This window comes from Cololabis saira, chromosome 3, assembly GCF_033807715.1.
Source record: "Cololabis saira isolate AMF1-May2022 chromosome 3, fColSai1.1, whole genome shotgun sequence".
Taxonomy (NCBI): Eukaryota; Metazoa; Chordata; class Actinopteri; order Beloniformes; family Belonidae; genus Cololabis; species Cololabis saira.
Window position 1 is genome coordinate 35,845,307 of NC_084589.1, and position 21,397 is coordinate 35,866,703.

General features: G+C 45.4%; 1 protein-coding gene across 2 annotated transcripts; it reads left to right on the forward strand.

The window, feature by feature from the left end:
* Nucleotides 1-10,372: 10,372 nt before the first annotated feature.
* On the forward strand, nt 10,373-17,561 carry mgat1a (alpha-1,3-mannosyl-glycoprotein 2-beta-N-acetylglucosaminyltransferase a). Of its 2 annotated transcripts, none has more exons than XM_061717384.1 (3): nt 10,373-10,601; nt 10,738-11,641; nt 16,260-17,561. In XM_061717384.1, the coding sequence occupies exons 2-3, from the start codon at nt 10,994-10,996 to the stop codon at nt 16,956-16,958; spliced, it is 1,347 nt and encodes a 448-aa protein (XP_061573368.1). In that variant the 5' UTR covers nt 10,373-10,601; nt 10,738-10,993; the 3' UTR covers nt 16,959-17,561. The 2 variants fall into 2 exon arrangements, with proteins under 2 accessions (XP_061573368.1, XP_061573367.1); XM_061717383.1 differs by having other exon boundaries at nt 10,373-10,567.
* Nucleotides 17,562-21,397: the final 3,836 nt, after the last annotated feature.

A 21,397-nucleotide genomic window follows, 5' to 3' on the forward strand; every position in this document is an offset into this window, starting at 1 on the left:
CAAACTTTTTCAGTGCACACGCAATTTAGTACTCTTTATTTAGGATCTTAGTAAATCGGGCCCTTAATGTCGTCACATATCAGACTTATAATATAATAGCACTGATCGTGTCCCTCTGTGTTTGAAGCACAGCGTCAGTCAGGACTCTGCTGCAGCTGCTGCAGCCGCGGTGCAGAACACGCCGGGAACCTCCTCGTCACCCACCGTGACAACTGTAGAGTGACTGAGGACAGAACAAATGAGTGCCGGACCACTCTACGGAGCCCCTAAAGGGACACTGATTTTTTTTATATATATAATGAGTCTTACGCACGCGTGAAACCTTTACGCGTGCGCGTAAGCCTAAATTATGGTTCCGCCTTAAAACGACACAGAGCCTACGGCGTAGGGTTACGCCGTAGGTTACGCGGCGACGCGCACTGTACGGTGCGCGTTGCCGCGTAATCTACGCCGTATGCTCTGCGTCAATTTAACGCGGAACCATAAATCAGCCTTGAGAAGCACTGAGGGGAGAGGGGAGGGGAGCGGGGCTGCCGTGCCGTTTTCGCATCGCCTTCGCACAGAGTGTCTTGATGATTTGCAATTACAGGCTGCGCCTACCGTTAGTTTTTAAACTGTAAAAAGTGGGGGGGACAAAAACCTGATTTTGAAAAGTGGGGGGGACATGTCCCCCCTGTCCCCAGTGGAAATTGCGCCCTTGGTGGCACTCAAGGCGTTTAGCGCAGCAACGGCGTGCTGCCACTCACTCGCTTTATTTTATACTATTTATATACTATTTATACTTTTACTGTGACCACCAAATAATGTCGTTTTCCTGGCCTCCACCTCATCCACAACATCTCGATCTCAGTCTCCGTGAAATTTAGTGGCACGGTGGCTCGACACGTCTCATTCATCCTGACGCACAGCAGAAACAGACTGCAGGAAGCCGCTGCGCATGCTCAGCAGGCTCATTCATATGCAAATACAGTCATGGAGTAGTTTGCATTGCCCATTTATGGTATGAAGTGGGCATGTAGAGGGCGGGGTTAAAGGTACGAGGTATGAGGCGAATTCACCTGTGCAACCTTCCAGCTGGACTGTGATTTATAAAGTGAACATTGCGTGCAAGTGTGCGTACACACGGTTTTATGAATCCGGATTTTTTTTTGCGCCCGCCATTTTCGGCTTTTGGGTTTTTCGTCCCTCTGTTTAAAAAGGGGGACCGGAGAGTGTGTTCCAACTACAGGGGGATCACACTTCTCAGCCTCCCGGGGAAAGTCTACGCCAGGGTACTGGAGAGGAGATTACGGCCGATAGTCGAACCTCAGATTCAGGAGGAACAATGCGGTTTTCGTCCCGGTCGTGGAACACTGGACCAGCTCTACACCCTCCGCAGGGTGCTCGAGGGTTCATGGGAATTTGCCCAACCAGTCTACATGTGTTTTGTGGATCTGGAGAAGGCATTTGACCGTGTCCCTCGTGCCATTCTGTGGGGGGTGCTGAGTGAGTATGGAGTCCGGGGCCCTCTACTAAGGGCTGTCCGGTCTCTGTATGATCGGAGCAGGAGTCTGGTTCGCATTGCCGGCAGTAAGTCAGACTTGTTCCCGGTGCATGTTGGACTCCGGCAGGGCTGCCCTTTGTCACCGGTCCTGTTCATAATTTTTATGGACAGGATTTCTAGGCGCAGCCAGGGGCCGGAGGGGATCCGGTTTGGGAACCTCAGGATTTCATCTCTGCTTTTTGCAGATTATGTTGTCCTGTTGGCTTCATCAGACCGGGACCTCCAGCATGTGCTGGGGCGGTTTGCGGCCGAGTGCGACGCGGCAGGGATGAGAATCAGCACCTCCAAGACCGAGGCCATGGTTCTCGACCGGAAAAGGGTGGCATGCCTTCTCCGGGTGGGTGGAGAAGTCCTGCCTCAGGTGGAGGAGTTCAAGTATCTCGGGATCTTGTTCACGAGTGAGGGAACAATGGAGCGTGAGATTGACAGGCGGATCGGTGCAGCGTCCGCAGTAATGCGGTCGATGTACTGGACCGTCGTGGTAAAGAGGGAGCTGAGTCGAAAGGCGAAGCTCTCGATTTACCGGTCAATCTACGCCCCTACCCTCACCTATGGTCATGAACTTTGGGTAGTGACCGAAAGGACAAGATCGCGGATACAAGCGGCCGAGATGAGTTTCCTCCGCAGGGTGGCTGGACGCTCCCTTAGAGATAGGGTGAGGAGTTCGGTCACCCGGGAGGAGCTCGGAGTCGAGCCGCTACTCCTCCACATTGAGAGGAGTCAGCTGAGGTGGCTTGGGCATCTGTACCGGATGCCTCCTGGACGCCTCCCTAGGGAGGTGTTCCAGGCATGTCCCACCGGGAGGAGACCCCGGGGAAGACCCAGGACACGCTGGAGAGACTATGTCTCTCGGCTGGCATGGGAACGCCTCGGACTCCCCCCGGGCTGGAGGAAGTGTCTGGGGTGAGGGAAGTCTGGGCATCCCTGCTGAGGCTGCTGCCCCCGCGACCCGGTAACGGATAAAGCGGGAGAAGATGAGTGATGAGTGAAGGTTTACGTGCACTTTTAGTATGAATCCTACACACTCTTTTATAAATGAGGCCCCAGAACCTTTTAGACCAGCATGTTGAAGACTGAGAAGTTCAGGCTCCACGGGACTGAAGACAACCTCCCTGGACGTGGACTCAAGAGGACACCTGAGGACAAACTGAAGACACAGAATATATGAACGGAAACCAAAGACACCAGAACAACTTCCAGGGATACAAGGTGGACTCCAAGGTCCAGGTCCAACAGAGTCAGATCACACCGTCACCGTAGGAACCAAGGTGGACCACTGAGGAGGACAAGTGTCCATGAGGACCAGAACACCTGTCTACAGGTGGACCACCGAGGAGGACTCCAGCGTTGGAAGAACATCAGAAAGAAGTCCTTTGGACAGATGAGACAGAGCTTGACAGAGCTTGGTCTCAGTCAAACATGACAATGACCCAAAACAACTAGAACCACTCAGAACCAAACACTCCTCACTCCTGATCTACATCCTGTTGAACATCTGTGGAAACATCTGGAACCTGCAGTCTGAAGGCCATAACACCTGTCTACAGGTGGAGAGGTTTGTCCATGAGGACCAGAACAACATAATTATTAAATAAAACTATTATTAAATATAATTATTAAAACAATGTCATTATTATTCTGTTATTTTATTTGTCTCACTGTCATTTACAAAGTAAAACGTCCTCAGCGTCTCCGTCAGACTCAGACGTATCGGAGCCTGGAGCAGCAGATTCAGCCTGTAACTCGATAAGGAAACTTCCTCCAACTCCACGTGAGTCTTGTAAATAACTGAAATGCAGCCGGCGGCCGCCTGAGGCAAGCAGCCGCGTCTGAGCGCTTTTACGAGCACTAACGGAAAAATGTGTCTTCGTCCTGCTGCGGACGGAGAAAAGTGCTCAAACATGTCCTGGAAACGAGCAGCGGAGCTCCGACTGGAACATCTGACTACTTTAATCACATAAACGGCTCAGGGGACACGTGGGAGGCTCTGTGTTTAATTACCGTTCAGAGAGACCTGGGTTGACCCGACCCAGAGGAATGGTACCAGGACCGCTGAAGTGGACGCTGGTGGGGTTGTTATTGTACAGATGTAGACACATCTGTATCTTGGGTCTTCGCTTACGAGCGACCAAAGACTGGAACGTGAGACTGGCAGGATTTGGAGCGCCTCTTCGCAAGAGACGGTTCTGATGAAAGTTCCCAATCATGTCCTCTTGACCTCTGATGGTGGACTCGTATCGGCAGTACTCGAGTTGTAAAAAAAAAATCAGGGGGGATGGTGGATTTTATCATATGGGGACAGATAATTTGTGCTGATTACAAATATTATAATATATTACAAATAATAGCACTGACCAAAACACCTGCAGAAATACTGCAGGAATGACATAGCAGCAGTTAAATGCAGCCTTCTGTAAGCTTTAAATATCCACTGGGCTTACATCAAATACATCAAAACACAACAATAAAAAACAGTTTTCTGAACTTATCAATATGCCTCTGTCCTTCACAGGATAAGTAAAATGGATCACTGCAAAAACTCAAAATCTTAACAAGAATATTTGTCTTATTTCTAGTTAAAATGTCTAATTTTAGTAAAAAAAATATCTTATTACACTTAAAACAAGACTCATCACTGGAAAAAACAACAATTTTCACCTGTTTCAAGTACATTTTCACTTAAAATAAATAGAAAAATTTCCCAGTGGAACAAGATTTTTTTGAGAAGATGAGATGAGAAGATAAATCTTGTCCCACTGGCAGATTTTTCTACTTATTTCAAATGAAAATTTACTTGAAACAGGTAAAAATAACTTAATTTTCTGGTGTTATTTTTCTGGTGATGACTCTGAATGTTGAAATAGCAGTAAAACCACATTCATTGATGAAATGACATAAGGGATGGAAAGGGGGGGATGGCATTTTACAGTGGGGATGATTTTGACCGTTTTTATTTCAGGAGGGATGCCATTCCCCCTTCATCCCCCCTCAACTCCAGTACTGCGTATCAGTGTTTGTCCTCTGACGGTGGACACATACCAGACGTAGTATACACCTACTATGCTGATGACATCCACCTTTACCTGTCAGACAACAAGCATGTCTTGAATCAAATCAAATCAAATCAAACTTTATTTATAAAGCACCTTTCATACAAAAAAAATGTAACACAAAGTGCTTTCCATAAAACATAAACATAAAATGTATTAATGCTCCCCCCCGCCCTCCCCCTCCCCCCTCCCCGCACACACACAGACAGACACACACAGACACACGGTGCAGACATGGCTAGGCACAGAGGATCCAGGTGAGGAAACGGTAACGGGGAGCCGTCCACGCCAGGAGGTCCCATAGCCCGCAGCTACAAGGGGGGGGGGCCCACAGAGACCATCCCGGCCCGGACGGATAGAGGAGTCCACACCACAGCGGTGAAGCCGTGGTGCAGAGCTCCACAACCATCCAGGCCAGAACCACCCCCAGGACGACCCCCTGCAGGCCAGAGTCACTCCCAGCATGGAGGCTCCCCATGAGGAAACACTGGAGCTAAAAGCTACAAGAAAGCAGGATAAAATACACTAAAAGAGTGAAGACATGAAGACATGAAGACATGAAGACATGAAGACATGAAGACCTGGTCGACTCCAAACCTTCTCCAGCTACGTTCAGATAAACCAGACGTTGTTTTGGACCTGAGCTCTTCAGCGACATGTTGTCTACGTTACTTTACACGGTACCACCTTGACCTCTGGTACTACAGCCAGGAACCCGGCAGTTATTCTAGACCAAAATCTGTCCTTTGATTTACACGTTAAACTGGTTCCATGCAGTCGTTGCTACTAGTTTGGACTATTGTAATTATTTATTACCGTGTGGTCCCTAAAAATCCTCTAAAAGACCAAAAACTGCATCTCGGGTTCCCACCAGAACCAGCATGTCGCCCCACTTTTAGCTTCTCTTCTCCTCACTTTTAAAGCTCTTAATGACCAAACTCAATCTCTCTTAAAGACTCATAGTTCCATATTTTCAAAGCAGAACACCAAGCTTTTTCTAAGCTAATAATAATAATAATAATTATAATAATAATATTACTAATAATAATGATAACGACAATAATGTTAATAATAATTTGATTGATTGATTGATTGAATTGTTTATTTCGAACACATAAAAAAATATAAGATTTTAAAACAAATTCAAAACATACAGAAAGAAAAGCAACAACAACAAAAACGTAATACAAACAGGGGAAAAAAAAAAAAAACAGTGTCCGAAAAGGAGCAGGTAAAAGTAAAACTTATTTAACCCTGCCCCTTTGTTACCTCTATCATAAATTAAACATAAATATTAATAATAAATAGCTGCAATTACCTAATAGGCTACCAATTTTCCCATTGGTTGTGCCTTTGCACCTAACCAGCTAACAAACACAATATTTCCTTAACATAGCTCCTCCTCAACCAAATAACTTTTCAGAACTTCCTTTTTGTACCGTTTTTTAAATTGATTTATATTTGTACATTGCTTCAACCCATCACCCAACCCATTCCATAAATCCACTCCAACAACTGAGATACACATGCTTTTCCTTTTAGAATGAAAACATTGTTTTTTGAAATTATATTTTCCTCTTAAATTATATTTATAATTATAATATAAATTATAATAATAATGACAATAAGGTTAATAATAATGCTAATAATAATAAAATTAATGATAATAGTAGTAATAATGATAATAATAATGACAATAGTAATGATAATAATAACAATGACAATAATGTTGTTGTTAATAATAATAATAATAATAATAATAATAATAGTAGTAATAACAACAACAACAACAACAATAATAATAATAATAATAATAATAATGAAAATAGTAATGATTATAATAATAATGGTAATAATAATAATGACAATAATGATCATGTTAATAATAATACTAATACTAATAGTGACAATAATAATAATAATGACAATAGTAATGATAATACTAATAGTGGTAATAATACAATAATAATAATAATAATAATAATAATAATAATAATGACAATAGTACTGAAACTGATGATAATAATAATAATAATAATAATAATAATAATAATAATAATAATATATTAATGATAATAATTTGCAAGAGTTTAAGTACCTTGAAATGCCATTTGTTGTAATTTGGTGCCATATTGATAAAGCTAAATTGACTGAATGCCTGTTTTGTGTACATTTGACTAACGGTGAAAAAACAACCTCTGGTACTGGATCTGATATCTAACTATGGAGACTGTTCACTTTGGTAAACATGTTTATTTCTGCAAGAAAGATTCAACATGGGCAGTCGCCCTAGTGGTCAGTCGGTGAACTGCAACCGTTCTTCTTTCTGCATTGGCTTCAATGTGCAAGTTAGATTATTAGTGCTTGTGGTATTTAGGAGACTATTTTATTGTTTTAACTGAACCAGTGAAGTGTTTAAATTAGTTTTCAGCATAAAAGACGGGAACATTCCTCCATTTTACCTTTCCTCCCTTGAAGCTGCTGTAATTAATCCCCCCTCATATCTGCAGCTTTAGGGAGATGAGTTTTTTTTTCTTGTTTACTTATTTATTTATTTATTTCAACAATATAATCCCATTTCTTTATTTTTTATCCTTTATTTTCATTTATTCCCCCGTCATTACTCACAGTTTCTTTTTCTCGTTCTCTGCGGCTACGTAATAATTAACTTTTTTCAATCCATCCAAATCTCTTTGTGAACATTTGAGACAATAATAAATACAGATGGAGAATCTTATACATATTACATCTTCTTTTTTTTCTTCTTTATTGAACACAATAAAACAACATATAACAGTAATTAAACATAAAAAAGCAAAAACATAAAAGACAAACAGGGGGTTTTTATAAAGTGCAAACTATAAAAGTATCACAGTATTTAAAATCAGGCAAACAAAAGTGCCAAAAAGAGGAATAAGGACTGAGGCAAGTATCAAAAAAGCAGAAAACAAGATATACAAATATACAAATCTTTTTAGCCATTTTGTTTTAGTCTATTTTTCTTAGGGATAAGAAGAATAATTTAAAATCATTTAAAAACCAATCAAAGGAGCGTTTGCTATTCCTCCACTTATTGCAATGAATTTGATATTTACCCATGCCATGACTAACTATATTTATTATGTCTGTCACGAACCGGGCTGCACGGCCATGACAAAGAGGGAGACGCAACACAAGGAAAGTCAATTAAACATGGTTTTTATTAAATAATACCAAATAATAAAGCTAAAAGAAGAACCTTAATTAAGTATGGCGTGTGTAGTCCGTAGATCAGTGGTGTAAGTGAGTGCATGCGGGAAACAATGTGGGTGTATGTGTGTAAGGTGTAAAACTAAAGCAAAACCAAACCACAAACAAAATGCTGCCTCAGGGATGAGAGAGAGAGGAGAAGTGAGCAGCCAGAGCTTTTTAAAGGCTCATTGAGCACAGGTGCTGCCACCTCTGATGACCCTCAGCTCCTCCCACTGCCACCTGCAAGGGGGAAGACCAGCCACAAGGCAGGAAGGTAAAGAGGGTCGTCACACCCCCCCCCATAAGACGAGGGTCCCAGGACCTCCGTCCCCAAACAACAACAACCACCTGCCTATAAGAAGAGAAAAAAAAAACCACATGCAGGCAATATTAAAACTGGAGCCCGCGACAATGCATCTGCTACCACATTAAGACGGCCTTTAATGTGTCGGATGTCCAGGTCGTAAGACTTCAGGGGACCACACAACCAACGTCCGGGACTCGACCAACGTCCGGGACTCGACCAACGTCCGGGACTCAACCAACGTCCGGGACTCAACCAACGTCCGGGACTCAACCAACGTCCGGGACTCAACCAACGTCCGGGACTCAACCAACGTCCGGGACTCAACCAACGTCCGGGACTCAACCAACGTCCGGGACTCAACCAACGTCCGGGACTCAACCAACGTCCGGGACTCAACCAACGTCCGACGCCCACCACAAGTGCGACGCCCACCACAAGTGCGACGCCCACCCAAAGTGCGACGCCCACCCAAAGTGCGACGCCCACCCAAAGTGCGACGCCCACCAAAGTGCGACGCCCACCAAAGTGCGACGCCCACCAAAGTGCGACGCCCACCCAAAAGTGTGGGACACACAAAAGTGCGGACAACAAGTCCAGACACGGTCCTGTTGCAAACTGGACCATGATGGCAGTTGCGCGGCTCCAGGTCTGTCCGGGCCACCTGCAGCCGAGGCCCCGCCAGCAGGTGACTGGTGGAGACCAGCGGACTTCACAGTGTCGACCTTGAGGAACACAAACCGAGCAATCACATCCCCCAGCTGGGTTTGGAGCTTCCCCGCTATTTTTCAAAAACAAAAAGGGAAAAGGTTAACCCAAAAGTAATGAAACAAAAAGCAGTTGGAGATCCCAGCCAAAAAGAACAAAATAAGGTTCAGCACAGGGCCAGCCACGCAATGGGCCGTCGGACCACGCACTTTCCCCACTAAATAAGAAAAACCAAGGTAAACCTATACCCAAACAAAACCGATAACAGGACTACCAGCAATCTCCAACTCAAACTAAAGAACAAAATTAACTTTCCTATTCCAAAAAACTGCATCTCCCAAACACAGGGTACACTGGACATCACCATAGCTGATGCCATGCACTCAAACAAATCCCCAAATCATTTAGGGCACCAAACAGCCTGAAACAACTCAAACCTTGGACGAGCCCCCACTTGTCACGAACCGGGCTGCACGGCCATGACAAAGAGGGAGACGCAACACAAGGAAAGTCAATTAAACATGGTTTTTATTAAATAATACCAAATAATAAAGCTAAAAGAAGAACCTTAATTAAGTATGGCGTGTGTAGTCCGTAGATCAGTGGTGTAAGTGAGTGCATGCGGGAAACAATGTGGGTGTATGTGTGTAAGGTGTAAAACTAAAGCAAAACCAAACCACAAACAAAATGCTGCCTCAGGGATGAGAGAGAGAGGAGAAGTGAGCAGCCAGAGCTTTTTAAAGGCTCATTGAGCACAGGTGCTGCCACCTCTGATGACCCTCAGCTCCTCCCACTGCCACCTGCAAGGGGGAAGACCAGCCACAAGGCAGGAAGGTAAAGAGGGTCGTCACATGTCAGATATTTATTTTTTTATTTATTTATTTATTTCGATCACATGCTCAGTATGGTACACTCATTCAATGTTGTGCATATCATTTGGATCGAAAAGGAGTAGGCTGAAGCTCTGAGCTTATAAATGCCTACCCTTTAACCTTCACATTGTTATTATTTAAACTTTCTATAACAAATGCTTTCTAGCATTTCCACCCAAAAAAGAAGCAAACACAAAAGAAAAATATATGTAACAACAAAGAACCAGTAAGAAAAGAAAAAAAGGAAAAATAAATAATAAATAGTCCCGATTAAAACAAGGACAAAAAGATCAGTAATTATTACGTGCATAATTCCATAATTCTCTCTGTTGCGTCTTATCCTTTAATCTTGTTGGTATTTACTAATCATGATGTGTTTTAAACTATTTTTGAACTATATGATGTTTTTACTTTGTTTAAGATTATCTGGCAAGCTATTCCAGATACATTCGACTTCAAGTTATCTATATAGAAAAAAATATGAGAGATATCAAAGACTGGTATGTCCTCTATTCTAAGTAGTAACCAGTTTCTTAATTCTAACCAGTAGTTTGTGGGTTTAGAGAGATGAATGTTAATTAGCGGTTTAACCAGCGCGGCGGAGGGATACCGACCCGCCGCCGCGGTGTGATCAGTCCGGGCGACAGCTGGGGCGGGACTTCCGCTTTCTGTCCGCAAACTAGGAAGTTGTCGTGTTATTTCGCCTCCTTCCTCCTTCCCTGCCCCTTCCTCCTCCTCTTCTTCCTCCTCCTCCTCTTCCTCCTCCTCTCGGGTCCGACTCCGCCGGGATCTAGAGCGTGTCGGAGGCGTCGTGTGGCTGTGAAGCGGCTGTGATCATGTCCTGCTGCAGGAGCTGACGGTGAGGCTCTGCCCCCCCCACCCCCCTCCTACAGGTGATCGGGGATCGATCAGGGGACGTTAGGCTGAGTCATCACTAAGTCTCCCTCCCGGAGACCTCATCTGCATGACTTTATCTGTTTTTTTTTTTGTCTTTAATGTCATTTTCACGCTTCACCTTCCTGTTTTCAGGTGGAAAAACACATTTGAAAGTTGAGGATCCTGCAGGAACTTTGTCCCATGATGCACTCTGCCCCCCGACTCGTGTCCCCTGCTGTGACCCCGGCGCTGGAGCTGGTTCTGGGTGAACGCCACGGCGCAGGGAGCCGGGAGGTCACGTGTTTGTGATGCTCCAGGACCCCCGCGGCCCCCCCCACATCCCCTTCCTGTTGGGAGCCGCCCGCCGGCTCGGCGCCGCCCCCTCGCGCTGCCGGGACCCGGTGCCGTCATGATTCGCAAGAGGAGCTCGCTGATATTCTGCGGCGCGTTCCTGTTCATCACCTGGAACGCCATCCTGGTCCTGCTGCTGTGGGGCCGCCCTCCGCCGGGCCCCCCGGGCCCCCCGGGCGAGGCCGGGGGGGAGGCCGGGGCCGGGGCGGCGGCGCGGCCCACCGACGGCGTGGTGGGAGACATCCTCCGGGTGGCGGACATGCTGGAGACGGAGCTCAAGGGGCAGAAGGAGATCCTGCTGCAGATCCGGAACCACCAGTCGCTGTGGGAGCCGGTGGCGGGCGACCTGGGGGCGCGGGGCGACGCCCCCCGCCGGCCCGCCATCCCCATCCTGGTCATCGCCTGCAACCGGGTCACGGTGCGGCGCTGCGTGGACAAGCTGCTGCAGCACCGGCCCTCGGCGGAGCTGCACCCCATCATCGTGAGCCAGGACTGCGGCCACGCCGAGACGGCCGCCGTCATCCGTTCCTACGGCGAGCAGGTGACCCACCTGCAGCAGCCCGACCTGGCGGACGTCGCCGTGCGGCCGGAGCACAAGAAGTTCCAGGGCTACTACAAGATCTCCCGGCACTACCGCTGGGCCCTGAACCAGGTGTTCCGGACCCTGGGACACGCCGCCGTGATCGTGGTGGAGGACGACCTGGAGGTAACGCCGTCGTCTCAAGGCTGAATTATGCTTCTGCGTCAAAATGGCGCCGTGCCTACGGCGTGTGGTTTGGGTCGACGCAGAGGACACGCCGTCACCTGCGCCGTCACTGACGTGCACCTCCTGAAAATTGTAACTACGCGTCGAGCGACGCAGACCACACGCAGACGGAGAGGGCTGTGATTGGTTCGCTTGGAAGCAACGCATTTCCGGTTTCCGGTTTGAATCGGTAGTGAACTTTCAGCGCTCTTTTCTTCGTTTATATGTGATTTTTTTTGTTTTGGTTTTTTGCACAATAGTTGTCCTTATCTCTTTGATTTACTGTGACTGGAAAAAGTCGGATAAACCATTCAGAAAAAGATCGCTAACTAGCGGTCGCGGGGGGTACTGCACCGCGACCAAATGGAGAGACGGAGAAGTCCGAAGAGTTCAATACGCCGTCACGGCTGCGGCGTGTGCTCTGCGTTGGTGTGACGCAGAAGCCTAATTCAGCCTTCAGTCCTCATGGTTCAGACCCGGGCCGCCCGGCCAGGGTCACGTACGTCAGCGCGCGGGGGGGGTTTGAACCGGTCGCCTTGGTCTCTGTGTGCCGACGGCAAACACACTTTCAACATAGTTCAGCCGGGTCAACGGAGCGGCCCTGAAGGCCGGGGCGGTGAACGGGTTCAATGCTCCGCGAAAGGAGAGCGTTAACCTCCCCCCTTTGGTGTTTCACCTCCACATACTACACCTCAGTGGAAAACCACACTCTCCTGGTGTCTGCAGGCATCGGATCGGGTTCAGTTCTGATCTTAGAGCGTTTCTGGTTCCAACAAAACCCGCTAACACATACCCCTTTTCCACCAAATCGGTTCCAGGGCTGGTTCTGGTTCACAACTCGTTCAACTGTAAACCAGCTGAGAACCAGTTTGATTTACCAATAGCTCGGAGCCAGTTCTTTGTCAGTGGAAACAGAAAGCCCGGTTCCAAACTCAGCACTGGCCCAGAACCAGAACCAGAACCAGCCCTGGAACTGCTTTGGTGGAAAAGGTCTATGATAGACTTGTATCCTCATCTTTTTCTCTGAAGTGAAAATTCACAACTCGTTCAACTTGGGAACCAGCTGAGTATTTAATATTTGTTGTAAATGATTTCGACACCTCAAGCCTGAATTATGGTTCTGCGTCAAACCAACGCAGAGCACACGCCGTCGCCGTGACGCCGTCGCCGTGACGCCGTCGCCGTGACGCCGTCGCCGTGACGCCGTCGCCGTGACGCCGTCGCCGTGACGCCGTCGCCGTGACGCCGTCGCCGTGACGCCGTCGGGAACCTTCAGACTTCTCCGTCACTCCATTTGGTCGCGGTGCAGTACCCCCCGCGACCGCTAATTCGCGATCTTTTCCTGAATGGTTTATCCAACTTTTTCCGGTCACAGTGAATCAAAGAGATAAGGACAATTATTGTGCAAAAAAACAAAACAAAAAAAATCACACATAACGAAGAAAAGAGCCCTGAAAGTTCAAGACTGGTTCAAACCGGAAATGCGTTGCTTCCAAGCGAACCAATCACAGCCCTCTCCGTCTGCGTCTCCTCGACGCGTAGTTACAATTTTCGGGAGGTGCACGTCAGTGACGGCGTGTGGTCTGCGTCGACACGTACCACATGCCGTAGGCACGGTGTCGTTTTGACGCAGAACCATAACTCAAGCTTCAGAATCAGATAGTTGACAAAACACATGTACTCCTTTTCCACCAAACCGGTTCCAGTGCTGTTTCTGGTTCACAACTCGTTCAACTAGGAACCAGCTGAGGACCGGTTTGTTTTTCCACAGCTCGGTGCTAAGGGGAGCCACGTTATGACATCCATGCAAACATCAGTTACGTTTCTGCGTTTGCGTGAAAGTTGCAGCAACAACAAGGTATCTGCTCTAATAGGACTTGGTCCTCGTAGCTCCTCCGTGGACACATCTCTAAAAGACAGGTTGTCTCCTCCTCAGACCCATGATGCTTTGCTGCATCCAGATAATATCATATTTGAAAATGTCTCCGTCTCCCAGTCTTGCTGTTGCTGTAACTCCGCCCCCTCTGCTTACGTAAGCGGTTCTTTCCTCTAAACCAGCAAAGAGTTGCTGCTACCCTGGAACCGGAGCCAGTTCTTTGTCAGTGGAAACAGAAAGCCCGGTTCCAAACTCAGCACTGGTCAAGAACCAGAACCAGCCCAGGAACCGGTTTGGTGGTAAAGGGGTAACAGAGCCGGCGTCTTCATTAGGATTAAAACACGCCTGAAGCGAGGTGGATTTGGGATCCAGAATATATCGATTCTATTGGCTGTAAAGTTTCCATCGACGCGTCAATCACCCGGATCTGTCCAACCTTCGTGAGATACGTCCAGCTGAGCAAGTGCTCCTCCGGGTTCAAGCGGCCCGACTGAAGCCAAACTCGTTGATATATTAGAGACTTGTGTCAGATAAGAAACTTTTTATAGTTTAATACCTGAAATAAAGTTTTATGACATCTGACTAAACGTGTCATTTGAAAGTCCGTTAAAAACCTCTCTAAAACGCTGAAGCACAGTAAATGGTGAGATGTTCTGGTACCAGTTCTTTTTCTCTGATGCCGACTCTGGTAACTGGGCTTTGTGTGTCGACCGACAACAGGAACCGATCCGGTACCAGGGTTTTTAAAAACCCTGACATCTTTCAGATCCAGGACCTGAAGGTGCTGCTGCTACCTCCAGCTCGGTTCTGTAACTTCTCCACCTGTCGAATAACGACCCAAACCCCCCAGGCTGTGCAGCGTAGCGGCGTGAACTGCTTTTAGGGCAACAAAGAAGACCGGACGGGCCGAGCTCATTCAAATGATGTGGTTCTAGCTGCTGCACAGATGTAAATCATCAGAACCTGAAACTCTTGTTTTTGTGAGGATGCATGTGATCTCGGAGCAGGAGTACCGTATTGGCCCGAATATTAAGACAGTGTTTTTTTGCATTGAAATAAGACTGAAAAAGTGGGGGTCGTCTCCCATTCGGGGTCTAGACATTATACCCATTCACAACGCTAGATGGCGCCAGATATCTCTAAAGCGAATGCTGAACTTAACTCCCCAGGCCAAAGGAACCCCTGTCATGAAGAAGAAAAATAAAAAATAGCGGAAAGAAAGAAAAGATAAGAAATAACAGAAAATGGAGAAACATAGCGACAATCTGGAGAAAAGTGGGTGGAAGATCGACAGGTTAACCGGCAGCTGAGAAGTTATGATGCAAACTTCAAGATGATGATTTGAATGAGGCAAAATAACATGCTTTTTCTCTCAAATATGTAGAGGGTCTGCATTGACGTCACTTCCCACTGGACCAGCCCCCTTACTCACACTGAGTGGCAAAACATCAGCAAAAATGGCTGCAACCAGTGGAGAAGACGGGATAACAGACAATTATTGGCTTAAATTAAAGGCAGTTGGACTTGACAGTGACCCGTACAGTTACCAGAAGAACCAGTGGTTCATGGACATTAATATTTGGCCACAAATCCAGTTTCCTGATGTTTATGTACCGTATTTTCTGGACTATAAGCCGCTACTTTTTTCATAGGTTTTCAACCATGCGGCTTACACAATGGTGCAGCTATTCTGTGGATTTTTCTTCCACCGCTCGGGGCGCTTTAACCGGAATTAGAATCAAAACTAAGACAAAATAAATGCAAAGAAGAATACGCTACTTCTTCTTTAGCAGATAGAAGTAGGTAGAAGCAGATTTCAAACAGATAAATAGATAAATAAATACCTGTTATTTTCTCTTGGTTCTGTCCCGTTTTAATCAGCAAAGTTTCTGCCGTGTTAAAAGGATCTATTTAGGTACAAACATGTACATCATTTACAGTTCAAAATCCTTCTGTACATGTAGTAAATATCTAATCTAACAACATAAATATCTGCGGCTTGCATATCTTTTTTTTTTTAATAGAGCGGATGCGGCTTATATACAGGTGCAGCTTATAGTCCAGAAAATACTGTACTTAATTTCTACGCTGGGGAAATACACGAAGCAAAGCTTGAAGGCATACAAAAGTGTTGACACTTGGTCCGACTTCAAGGCAGGATTTGTTGGTGAAATTAAAGTGATGAGGACACAGAACTTTATGATTTGACCGTTTAACGTTAGCTACCCAAAAATCCAACATTACCTGATACAAAATGGGAACCGGTGCCTGGAATCCAGTTGTTTCTGTGAATTGCAGCGATCCATTTTACTCTCTTAAGCTTATTTTTCGGCAGTCTGTAAAACAATAACTACGATTTCTTGCTAAATCTATGAGTACAGTCGATTGCACAACAGCTCTTTCCATTTTAGATGTTTTCGAGTTGCTCAAACTGAAAGTTTACGCTGCCACTCAGTTTTTCTGCCACTCAGTGGGCGAAACCTGCTGTGAAGTCGCATCTGTGACGTCATGCGCATTCCCTCTATTGTTATAATCATTTGTTTCAGTTGTAGCGTCTGTAATTATTTTCTGTATAAATTATTTGAATTTGGTGTTGAAAAAGTCTTTTTTCAAACTTGAGTCTTGAAAAAGAGGGGGTCGTCTTATATTCGGGCGATACGGTATCACCTGATGGTAAACGGACCTCTCTCTCCCCTCCTCTAGGTGGCGCCAGACTTCTTCGAGTACTTCCGAGCGTTGCTGCCGCTGCTGAGGTCGGACCCCGCGCTCTGGTGCGCGTCGGCCTGGAACGACAACGGCAGGGACGGCTACGTGGACGCCAGCCGGCCGGACCTGCTGTACCGGACCGACTTCTTCCCGGGCCTGGGCTGGATGCTGGTCCGGGAGGTGTGGGAGGAGCTGGAGCCCAAGTGGCCCGCCTCCTTCTGGGACGACTGGATGCGGCAGCCGGAGCAGCGCCGCGGCCGCGCCTGCATCCGGCCCGAGATCTCGCGCACGCTGACGTTCGGCCGGCAGGGCGTCAGCCTGGGCCAGTTCTACGACAAGTACCTGCGCTACATCAAGCTGAACACCGAGTTCGTGCCTTTCACCGAGATGGACCTGAGCTACCTGGCGGAGGAGCCGTACAGGCAGCGCTTCGAGAGGGAGGTCTACGCCGCCCCCCTGGCCACCTATCAGGACGTCAAGCAGGGTCAGCTGAGCGGGCCGGGCCCCTTCCGCCTGCAGTACTCCACCAAGGAGAGTTTCAAGATGTTTGCCAAGAACCTGGGAATCATGGACGACTTGAAGTCCGGGGTGCCGAGGACCGGGTACCGGGGCGTGGTCAGCTTCCTGTCCAGGGGGCGGAGGATCTACCTGGCTCCGCCCCCGGGGTGGACCCGCTACGACCCCAGCTGGAGCTGATCGTGCACGGGGCCGCCGACGTAAAAGCATTCCAGACCAAAGATGATTGTGGTCTAGTTCTTACTGTCCCCCCAGACCGGGTCCTCCCGGGACCCAGACCGGGTCCCCCCAGACCGGGTCCCCCCAGACCGGGTCCTCCCGGGCCGCTCGGAGCGGCGTTGCCAGTTCTTCTCAGGTCTTTCTCCGTTATTCCAAACTATCTCTCCCGATGTGGTAATCGATTCCACTGGCTCCAATTCAAAGATCTATTTTTATAAGATGCCAAACGTGCACATCCATTTGATGCAGTCAGCGCACTCGCCTAATTTGCCTTTTTTTTTGTTGTTGTCGTCGTCGTTGTTTAAATTATTTACAGCTTCTGGTAATCTGTGACCAAATACACCTGAGGAAAGGTGGGGTTCTTGTCCGTGGCCTTGGTGGGCGGGGATTACTGCAGTACGACCTTTTCTTTGATTCTCACTGTTCGTGTCTTATTTGAAAATCACTTCTTCCTGCCGCGTCAGGTCATCTCTGTTTGATTCTCTGATGATTTGATCGTCCTGACAGTTTTGATTCCTGGTAAATCATCGGGTTGTTTATTTTTGAAATAAAAAAATGATAATATGCAGAGTTTTGTCTTTTTTTAATTTCCTTTTATCAGATACTTTAATCTGAGTATTAATGTCGTAAACTCACATCACTGCAGCACAAACGGACAGTTTAAGGTTTAAACGACCATAAATGTGAAACTCCCCAACCATGACTGAGCCGCCGCCGTGCTTCATCATAGTCAAGTCAAGTCAAATTTATTTATAAAGCACATTTCACATTATGAGCATGGACTCAATGTGCTCAAAATTTATAAACGAACAAAATTACAAGTTTACAATAACAGAAATAGATAACAAGTATGACAAGAGAAAAAACAATAACAACAACCATAATTCCATTTTAACAAAAGTGTGATCACCCAGCCAACCATGAGTTTAGGCAAACGCCTGTGAAAAAAGGTACGTTTTTTGTCTGCTTTTGAAAGAGGACCGTGTTGGAGCAGACCTTAGTTCCTGCAGAGAGGAATTCCAGAGAGTGTAGTAGTGACTGAAAGCACCATGAGCAGATCTAGTGTGAATTCTAGGTATGATTAGAAGACTCTTATTTGATGATCTAAGGGATCCGTCCGGTATGTATTCAGTGAGCATGTCAACCATGTAGGAGGGAGCTAAGCCATTCATATATTTAAAGACAATAAGAAGTACTTTAAAATGTACTCTTTGTTTAACAGGGAAGAGAGGATAAAATGTGATAAGATGTGTTCATACCTCTTGGTTTTTGTTAGAATTCTGGCCACAGCATTTTGAATAAGCTGGAGTTTATGTAACACTTGCTTTGTTAGTCCTGCAAAAAGTGCATTGCAATAATCTAATCTACTGGAGATAAAAGCATGAACCAGCTTTTCAGAGTCTGATTGTGACAGAAAGCATCTTACTTTAGATATATTTCTGAGATGATAGAAGGCAGTCCTGGAGACATTAGCTATGTGTTTCTGGAAGTTAAGATCAGCATCTAAAATAACACCAAGTTGTCAAGTTTTTGACAAGCTCACACGGTTTTACTGACAGAGGAGTTAATAAAGCGAGAATATGTTGCCTCAGAGCACTTGGACCAATTAAAAGAATCTCTGTTTTTTCTTCATTTAGCTGTAAAAAGTTTGTTGCCATCCAATACTTGATATCTGTAATGCATTGAATGAGGTCATTGACTGGGCTCAAATGATCGGCAGTAACAGATACATATAGTTGTGTGTCATCAGCATAAGAATGATCTTGAATATTATGATGCCGAATGATGGACCCAAGTGGTAACATATACAAATTGAAAAGTAGGGGACGTATAAATAAGTTATCAATAAGTTTGAATTTGCACTTGGTAGAGGGAGTTCATTGCACTGGATGTTTAGACATTCTTCCAGACTTGGCTTGTTAACTTCTTTTTAAAAAAAAAAGCAAATTTAATAATAAATAAACACTGAAAATACCTGTGACCTGAGTTCAGTGGTCGTTTTTCAAGCAGGGCGGAGCCAGGCAGTGATCAACGGGTCCAGTGGAAATTTTTAGGGAGGCCAAGAAACACAATCATACGGAAGTGAAGATGGATGTGACCATGACGCACCAACAGGAAAAACGTCTCACAGACCCCTCATGGGATACAGGACAGGTGAGGTCATCAGTGTGTGCCTCCTTAAAATATATCCTGCTTACAACTACAACTATATCACAGCCGCCCATCTCCCTGTCTGTCATTAGATGTAACAACTAAATGGAAAAAAAGTCTTTATTGTGTGTTTGACAAAGGGGTGCTTAACTAGTGACATGCATCTCTGTTATTGATCAGATCATTGACACGTGCACAAACAGCTGTTAAATACAGGAAAGCCGACTCTAAATACTTTTCTCAGTGCTTTGGCGCCCTCTCTGGGGCGGCGCCCCCATGTACCGCATATAGTAGTGATGTTTCATACCACCGATTTGCTTTCCGATCTGATATTGGATAAAATTCAGGCGGGTACCGATTCGATACCGATACATTGTGCAAATACACCTAATGTGCCCGATAAATGTATTTTAGATAGTTTAAGAATACGAAACATCAGAGTCACTGTAGAAGCTAAGCCAACACTTTAAGCCACTGAGGTGTATTTCGACGGAAGAACTTTTTTGACGCGTTTACTTTTAATATGACAGGTGCATGATGAATGAATGTCCACTTAAACTTTCTTTGCGATGCACAATATACATTTATTTTACTCACGTAATCCAGTTTGCCAGTTACAGACATACATCAGCCCGGTACGGCATGACATTCCGTGCGTACATGCGTGCTTGCGGTCAAAAACTGTTTCCTCCTGCCAGTCGGAAACACACCTGGTGAGCCAACAAAGGTTCACGGACTAAATAGGTTTCACCGTCACACTGAAGCCAATCAGCACCGTAATCTGCTCTTACAGTCACTTATTTAGCTATTTAATTTAAGAAGTATTCTGAGGAAGCAGCCTCATTCACGATATAGCCGAGCTGTTACAACAACAGAAAAACCAGAATGTTTGATAAAGGTGTTTCCATCACTAAAAAAGATCCTAAGTAAAACAATAAAACCATTAAAATAAATAAGAGAATAATAAACAAAAATAAGGAACTACTATAAAAATGAAAATAAAAAAGTAGTTCCTATCAGCAGCATGTCATTTAGACTAAATTTGAATAGTTTAGTTACTTTCCACCGTATTCCTGTTAATGATATACATTACCACAATAAACAAACAAAAATGTTCGATACCATTGATTTGCTTTCCGATCTGATATTGGGTAAAATTCAAGCTGGTACTGATTCCACACCGATGGATTGTGCATATACACAACTTATGTTCCCGATAAATGTATTTTAGATAGTTTAAGAATACAAGACATCAGAGCCACTTATTTAGCCATTTATTTTAAAGTCAGAAGTATTCTGAGGTAGCAGCCTCAGAATGTTTGATAAAGGTGTTTCTATCACTCAAAAAAGATCCTAAGTAAAATAATAAAACCATTAAAATAAATTAGAGAATAATAAACAAAAAAAGAACTACTATAAAAATAAAAATGAAAAAAAGTACTTCCTACCAGCAGCGTGTCATTTAAACAGAATCTGAATAGTTTAGTTATTTTCCACCGTATTCCTGTTAATGATATACATTACCACAAATGACTGAAGTATCAAAAGTATCGATATTTTAGTTTGAGAATTGATTTCAGAGCATACAGATCTGGTATCAGACGTATCTGTCATGGACGCAGCACACGATGGTAGGACTCAAATGCACGACGTGACTCAGTTGTAACCGTAAAACAAGGTTTCGTTCAGGCAAGGGTCGGTACACGGGTCAGCAGGCAAAATAGCAAGGTCAAAAAACATGCAAGGTTCGAAAATCCAAAAGGCAATGACTATGACAGGAATGCTGGTAAGTGAAATGTGAAGAACGACGAACTGGCAACGAGACAAGACAGAGGGGAATATATACATAGACTGATTGGACACAAGTGAGGGAGACACAATCAGGGATCAGGTGCACACAGACCAGGATGGAACAGGAGCCTAGGACAGAGACACAGGTGAGTACTACCGATCTGCCACTGTTTTCCAGGTACCGATATATCTTTCAAAAAAATCCTTTAAAAGTAAACAAATGACCTATTTCCACACGTCATACATCATTCCTTCCTGCGGATACAGGTGTTTGTTGCTGTGGGTAACATACCTGTCAAGTTTTGGATTTAAAAATAAGGGACATTTTCCGCCGCTGTCCCACCAGCCCAACCGAGGTCCAGTATCTTACATTTTAAGACCGATTTACGAGAAAAATCCAAAATAACTACCTGTCAACCACTTACTTTGTACAAATATGTGCTGATAGCCTGATAGTG

Bases quoted from the DNA above. Each gene is read 5' to 3' on its own strand.
- mgat1a (XM_061717384.1), top strand. From the start codon at position 10,994: ATGATTCGCAAGAGGAGCTCGCTGATATTCTGCGGCGCGTTCCTGTTC. The intron at 11,642-16,259 runs GTAACGCCGTCG...CCCCTCCTCTAG, and splicing joins TGGTGGAGGACGACCTGGAG to GTGGCGCCAGACTTCTTCGA.